Consider the following 8,184-nt stretch of genomic DNA (forward strand, 5'->3'; position numbering starts at 1 on the left):
GAAGTCCATACTTTACATCTTATTTGCCTTAAGTCCGTACTATACCTCTTATTTGTCTTGAAGTCCGTACTTTACCTCTTATTTGTCTTGAAGTCCTTACTTTACATCTTATTTGCTTTGAAGTCCATACTTTATCTCGTATTTACTTTGAATTCCATACTTACCTCGTATTTGCGTTTAAAGTCAGTACTTTACCTCTCATTCGCTTTGAAATCCATACTTTACCTCGTATTTGCTTTGATGTCCAAACTTTACCCCGTATTCGCTTTGATGTCCATGCTTTACCTCATATTCGCATTGAAGTCCATACTTTACCTTGTACTTGCTTTGACGTCCATACTTTACCCCATATTCGCGTTGATTTCCATACTTTACCTCGTATTCGCTTTGACGTCCATACTTTACCTTATATTCGCTTTGACGTTCATATTTTACCTTGTATTTGCTTTGAAGTCCGTACTTTACCTCGTATTTGCTTTGGAGTCCATACTTTACCTCGTATTCGCTTTGAAGACCGTACTTTACCTCGTATTCGCTTTGGAGTCCGTACTTTAGCTCATATTCGCTTTGAAGTCCGTACTTTACCTCTTATTAGCTTTGGAGTCCGTACTTTACCTTGTATTCGCTTTGAAGTCCGTATTTTACCTCGTATTCGCTTTGGAGTCCATACTTTATCTCGTATTCACTTTGAAGTCCATACTTTACCTTGTATTTGCTTTGACGTCCATACTTTAGCTCGTATTCACTTTGGAGTCCATACTTTACCTCGTATTCGCTTTGGAGTCTGTACTTTATCTCGTATTCACTTTGAAGTCCATACTTTACCTTGTATTTGCTTTGACGTCCATACTTTAGCTCGTATTCACTTTGGAGTATCGTATTCACTTTGGAGTCCATACTTTACCTCGTATTCACTTTGGAGTCCATACTTTACCTCGTATTCGCTTTGGAGTCTGTACTTTACCTCGTATTCGCTTTGAAGTCCGTACTTTACCTCGTATTCGCTTTGGAGTCTGTACTTTACCTCGTATTTGCTTTGAAGTCCGTACTTTACCTCGTATTCGCTTTGGAGTCCATACTTTACTTCGTATTCGCTTTGGAGTCCATACTTTACCTCGCATTCACTTTGATGTCCCTACTTTACCTCGTATTCGCTTTTGAAGTACGTACTTTACCTCCTATTCACTTTGAAGTTCATACTTTACCTCGTATTCGCTTTGAAGTCCATACTATACCTTGTATTCGCTTTGACGTCCATACATTACTTCGTATTCACTTTTGAAGTCCGTACTTTACCTCTTATTCGCTTTCAAGCCCGTACTTTACCTCTTATTTGGCTTGAAGTTCATACTTTACCTCGTATTCGTTTTGAAGTCCGTTCTTTATCTCTTATTTGTCTAACCATGACCTTCGTGCTGCCATTAAGCAAGAGGTCGGTGTTGGCATAAGACCGAGTATTGCATTTGGTTTCTAGCTTTTGATTCCAGTATTCGAATTCGTTTTCTTATGACACAAGAGTTTTCCCTTGACGGTCTACATAAGGCTTTGCTCCAACTGGACACAGAAGGTGTCAGGTTGTAGCCATCAATTCTTTGTCCTTCGTAGAGAATCGAGTCATTCAAACCAGAGACTTGGAAGTCCCACCTCCCGACGCGTCCCCACGAAACCATAATGAGTCTTGGTGGCCTTTGAGAAGAAACCAGTCCGTCCGTGTAGAGAGATTCATTACTTTGGAGTCTCTAGTCATTGAATCCATTCGTTCATCACCGGAGGCCTCTCCTCGCTTCCTTCCTTTCTCTCCGCCACATGAATCCGCTTCCTTCGGCCTTAAAGGGGCGTTCTTCATCCCTTCCGAGGTATCGTGAAGGAAGAAGGGCCTTCCCTTTGGAGTAACTTTGAAGCCCATATTGTGAGAGACTGCAGTGTTGCCAGATTATGTTTTTTTCTTAATTGTACACCTTCATGATTATTATTATTATTATTTCTATTATTTTTATTATTATTTCTATCTTTGTTATTATTATTATTATTATTATTATTATTATTATTATTATTATTATTATTATTATTATTATTTCTAGCTAAGCTACAACCCTAGTTGGAAAAGCAGAATGCTATAAGGCCAGGGGCTCCAACAGGGAAAATAGCTCAGTTGAAGAAAGGAAACAAGGAAAGATAAAATATCTTAAGAACAGTAACATTGAAATAAATACTACCTATATATACAATTGCTGTGAATGATGATAATTTTAAAGGAAATGTTTCTTTAATAACTGAACCCTATATGAACTTGGGGGGGAGGGGGTTAACATCTCGTAGTCATGTACTTTCTCTTGGATAATTACTGTAGGTGATGTGCACCGACTCCTTACATTACATGGAAAGCGAACAAGCTGAAGGAAAAGAAAAACGATAAAAAAAAAAAAATTTTCAAGCGACGTTGTTGATATGAATAGGAATATTCTCTGCAGATTTTAGTTGAGACCTTTTACCAGATTATACGAAGTCTATCTCTCTCTCTCTCTCTCTCTCTCTCTCTCTCTCTCTCTCTCTCTCTCTTTATTTCAAGATAACATATTAGAGAAGTGGTTCTTTTCTTAATTATTTCTTAACACATTTAGAAGAGTACTTTTTTCTTAATTTTACCTTAAAAACATTTAGATTAGTGCCTCTGTTTTTAATGTTCCCTTAACAAAACATTTAGAGGAGTTTTTTTCTTAATTTTGTCTAAAACATTTAGAAGTGGTTTTTTTCTTAATTTTCCCTTAAAAAAACATTGAGTATTTATTTTTTAATTTCCTCTGAAAATACATTTATAGTTATTCATTTTTTTATTTGCCCTTAAAAACATTTAGAGGAATGTTTTCTTCTTCATTTTCGCTTAAAAAAAAAAAACATTGACGAGTGCTTCTTTTCTCAATTTTCCCTTAAAAACATTTAGAGGAAGGTTTTCTTCTTCATTTTCGCTTTAAAAAAAAAAAACATTGATGAGTGCTTCTTTTCTCATTTTTCCCTTAAAAACATTTAGAGGAATGTTTTCTTCTCCATTTTCGCTTTAAAAAAAAAAACATTGACGAGTGCTTCTTTTCTCAATTTTCCCTTAAAAACATTTAGAGGAAAGTTTTCTTCTTCATTTTCGCTTTAAAAAAAAAAACATTGATGAGTGCTTCTTTTCTCATTTTTCCCTTAAAAACATTTAGAGGAATGTTTTCTTCTCCATTTTCGCTTTAAAAAAAAAAACATTGACGAGTGCTTCTTTTCTCAATTTTCCCTTAAAAACATTTAGAGGAAAGTTTTCTTCTTCATTTTCGCTTTAAAAAAAAAAAACATTGATGAGTGCTTCTTTTCTCAATTTTCCCCATATTGATAAGAATTGAAACCAAACGTCACAGATTCTTAGTCTACGTATAAGTACAAATTCTCGAGCAAATACGTTGTAATTCAATGTATAACTACGGTGTGGTGTACAATTAACTGTAAAGAGAGAGGCAGGCTTCGGAGAGATGTACAGTATAGCTTCGAGCATGAAGCGAGAGAAATTTTTGCAATGAACAGAGTGCGTAAGTAGGAAAATATCAAATCTCGCTCAAGCTCATTACTTTCTTTGGTCGCTGCAATCTTACCATCTTTGTGAGGTAAGGCTTGGATATTTGGGGGAGCCTGTAGGTCTATCTGCTGAGTCATCAGCAACCATTGCCTGGCCCTCCTTGGTCCTAGCTTGCATGGAGAGTGGGCTTTGATCATATGTATATATGGTCAGTCTTAGGCATTGTCCTGCTTGGAAGGGCAATGTCTCTGTCCCTTGCCTCTGCCATTCATGAGCGACCTTTAAACCCTTACGTGGATACTGACGTAGTCTTGCTGTCCATCTTCTCTTATCTTTTACTATCCCCCCCCTCCCATCCCCAGTTGTACTTGGGTGTGAATGGCTGAGCAGAAATGTTATATCATATATTAGCTATTATATTAATGTTAATTGCAGTTATGATTTCGGGTAAAATATTTAATGTTCTTACTGTTCTTAAAATACTTTATTTTTCCTTGTCTCCTTTCCTCACTGGGCTATTTTTCCTTGGTGGGGCCTCTGGTCTTATAGCATTCTGCTTTCCCAACTAGGGTTGTAGCTTTGCTAATAATAATAAAAATAATAATAATAGTAATGATGATAATAATAATAATAATAATAATAATAATAATAATAATAATAATAATATTAATAATGTTTTTTGCATGTGGACATACTGTTTTGTCACTGGCGATTTCATAATAATAATTATTATTATTATTATTATTATTATTATTATTATTATTATTATTATTATTATTATTATTATTATTATTATTATTATTACAAGCTAGGCTATAACCCTAGTTGGAAAAGCAAGATGCCATAAGCCCACGGACTCCAACAGGGAAAAATAACACATTGAAAAAGGGAGTCAAGGAAATAAACAAACTACAAGAGAATAAACGATCAAAATAAATTACTTTAAAAACATTAACAATATTACGATAAATAAAAAATAAAAAAGAAATAAGGTAGAACAGCATGCCGGAGTGTACCCCCAAGCCAGAGAACCCAGATTCTGGAGGAAAAGAGGGGATTTGGGGGTTGCATAGTCAGGAAGAAAGGGAAACGATCTATTTCTTTAGGAGGGAAATAATGATCAGGAAATATACGAACAATGGAGGAACTTCAACGCTAGAGATGAAACGAAAGTTATCGGAAATTCAGATGATTTAAGTGGAAAGATGAACTGAAGCTCTCTCCCTCTCTCTCTCTCTCTCTCTCTCTCTCTCTCTCTCTCCATCGTTATGGATTATTAATGTCGAAATTTTGATGATAAGTAATGGTGATTTGAAATGTCTTTCATAATCTGCGAAGGTTATTAAAGCTAATATATGTATATATATATATATATATATATATATATATATTTATATATATATATATATATATATACACATTAACATACATTAACAGTATATATAGACACAATAGATATGTTTATATATACAGTATATACACTGTAATACGATATATAATACATATGCATACAGGATATATATATATATATACATATATATATATATATATATATATATATATGTGTGTGTGTGTGTGTGTGTGTGTGTATTATATATATACATGTATATTTATAAATAAATAAATAAATACTTACATAAACAATCCATACATAAACCACTCAGGTGTGTGGGTGGAGTCTGGATTGGGTTTGGTAAGGGGAGGAGGGGGGGGGGGGATTGGTGCCTCCCGACCGGAAGTTCATTTAAACTTCCCCTTCCGGATCCCGACTTGGCGAAGCTGTCGGAACACTTCCTCAATTAGAGCCACTTAACGATTTCCCCCCTCGAATTAATTCTCTAGATTTTGGAGCGGCGATACTCGGGGAGATTTAGGTGCCGGCTTAATGCCTCTTGCGTCATTGGGAAACGGTTTTACAATGTTGGAAACTTGCATTAAAAATCCATTTTTTTTTTTTTTTTTTTTTTTTTAGAGTTTGTTTGTAAGAACGATTACGGATGTTTCTAAAGCCGTCTGACCAGTCGCTTGTGGAACTTGGTGCCTGTATGACCAAAGTCACCACAATTATGTTTATTATCAGTGATTGGTATTTTTGGCAATTATAATATAAACTACATTTTTTAAAAATTGCATTAAAAAACGGTAAAAGTCAGGAAACATTTATTCCATGATTTTTACCGTTTTAAAACGGATTTTTTTCACGTAAGAGTGTCATATCACGGTCATCAACCCGTAAAAGATAATAGCAAAATAAGGTAAAATTATGGTCGCCTGTATTTTACTGAAATACGGATGATAACTATATTTTTTTACGGAGAATTTCCGATCAAAATTACGGGGTTTTTTTTTCTAAGTGTAGGGTATTCATGATTAGCGTGGTGTTTAAGGGGATGATTAACTTTTTAAGGATTTACTCAACTTTTTTAATATGTATTTAGCTTTTTAAAGATTTCTTTAACTTTTTTTTATTTATTAACTTGTTTAAGGAGATACTGATATTTATTATTATTACTACTATTAATACTACTACTATTATTATTATTATTATTATTATTATTATTATTATTATTACTACTAGCCTATCTACAACCCTAGTTGGAAAAGCAAGATGCTATAAACCCAAGGGCTCCAACAACTAAAAATAGCCCAGTGAGGAAAGGAAATAAGGAAATAGATAAATGATGAGAATAGATTTCACCAGTTATATTTTAAATTTTAAAGAAATTGTATTTAACCTGTTCAGTTGTATATTTGGGCAGTTTAAGGATATGTTTGGCCTGTTTAAGGATGTATTTAACTCATCATATATACATATAACTCATCATATATACATATACATATATATATGCTGATCATATATACATATGATCAGCATCAATGCCCTCTCTCCACCCAAGCTAAGATCAGGGAGGATCAGGCAATGGCTGCTGATGACTCGGCAGGTCGACTTATTGGCTCTCTCAAACCCTCCATCCTTAGATCGCAAGGATAGTGAGGTTGCAGACACTAAAGGAACTAAGAAGTTTGAGCGAGACTCAAACCCCCGTCTGGCGATCGCCAGACGAGAACGTTACCACTAGGCCACCACAAGCGGCATTGTAACATATTGATGAGGAATTACTTGTTTTACTAAACTGTGTAACTGCGAGAATACATTTGCAGTTAGTGAAGACAGTTAATTACATGTTTTGCTAATATGGTATTATTCTTAATCTTTATGCCATTGGAGGGTCGGATTGTAAATATATATATATATATATATATATATATATATATATAAAATTTTCGGATGTTATTTTGAGAATTTCTTCTTTAGTTTTTCTTTTTTACTTTAGTCAGTCTCTCTCTCTCTCTCTCTCTCTCTCTCTCTCTCTCTCTCTCTCTCTCTCTTTAGCTTGTTTATTTTTTATGCTTTAGTTTCTTTTTTCATTAGTTCTCTCTCTCTCTCTCTCTCTCTCTCTCTCTCTCTCTCTCTTGCTTTAGTTTCTCTTTAGCTTGTTTATTTTTTATGCTTTAGTTTCTTTTTCACTAGTTCACTCTCTCTCTCTCTCTCTCTCTCTCTCTCTCTCTCTCTCTCTCTCGTGACAAAAGATACAAGAACTGTGTATTGACACAGTCGTTGTTTTTGTCTTTCGTCTCCTTGTGTGTGTGTGTGTGCGTGCGTGCGTGTCTTCATCTCCTCGGGCCTTTCTTATAGATTTCGGATACGGATTGTTATCCGGACTTTGGCCACATCGCGCTAATGTAAAAATCCTATTTGTATCTTATCTGTTTTCCTCGGTGTGTTTTGTCTCCCTTTCTATTATTGCTTCAATAAGTCTCATGTTCGTTTTTGTTCCCAAAGTCGTTGTGGTTTTTAATCATTTTCATTTCAGTAAGTGAATATTTCATGTCTGGTTTAATTTTAGAATTCGTGAGCATTTGACTCACGTTTGCTGGGTCCGAGGTTTGCTCGCGGGCTGTTGCTCAACTAGTTGTGTATCCGACTGATTGAGGGAATGGAAGCTCCTGTTATTATCATCATCATCCCCTACGACTATTGACCCAAAGGGTCTCGGTTGGATTTCGCCTGTCGTCTCTATCCTGAGCTTTTAAATCAGTACTTCTCCATTCATCATCTCCTGCTTCACGCTTCAAAGTCCTCAGCCATGTAGACCTAGATCTTCCAACTCTTCTAGTGCCTTGTGGGGCCAGTTGAAAGATTGATGAACTAATCTCTCTTGGGGAGTGCGAAGAGCATCCCCAAACCGTCCATCTACCCCTCAGAAAGCACCTGTACTCATAGCTAATACACCCGCGCGTGCGAACACACACACGTGTGTATATATATATAGTATATATATATACAATCTATGATATATATACAGTATATGTATATATATTTGATATATAATATATGTATATATATATATATATATATACACAGTATGTGTGTATATATATATATATATATATATATATTTATATACAGAATATACATATCCATATATATGTATATATATATATTACATATATATATATATATATATATGTGTGTGTGTATGTGTATGTCTGTGTGTATATATGTGTGTGTGTGACCTTATACGAAATGTTCACTCACAGGAATTCTAGAGGATCTCATTCGCAATAATTAACAT

At 34.8% G+C, this 8,184-nt stretch overlaps 1 protein-coding gene across 1 annotated transcript; it reads right to left on the reverse strand.

The window, feature by feature from the left end:
* Positions 1–225: 225 nt before the first annotated feature.
* On the reverse strand, positions 226–897 carry LOC137635761 (involucrin-like; the record flags this gene model as incomplete). The annotated part of the gene is made up of 2 exons (XM_068368214.1): positions 646–897; positions 226–549 (listed from the first exon to the last, which is right to left on the reverse strand). Coding segments are annotated over exons 1-2 (576 nt in total), but the record flags the coding sequence as incomplete, so codon positions are not given.
* Positions 898–8,184: the final 7,287 nt, after the last annotated feature.

This window comes from Palaemon carinicauda, unplaced genomic scaffold (assembly GCF_036898095.1).
Source record: "Palaemon carinicauda isolate YSFRI2023 unplaced genomic scaffold, ASM3689809v2 scaffold1696, whole genome shotgun sequence".
In the NCBI taxonomy this organism is placed as follows: domain Eukaryota; kingdom Metazoa; phylum Arthropoda; class Malacostraca; order Decapoda; family Palaemonidae; genus Palaemon; species Palaemon carinicauda.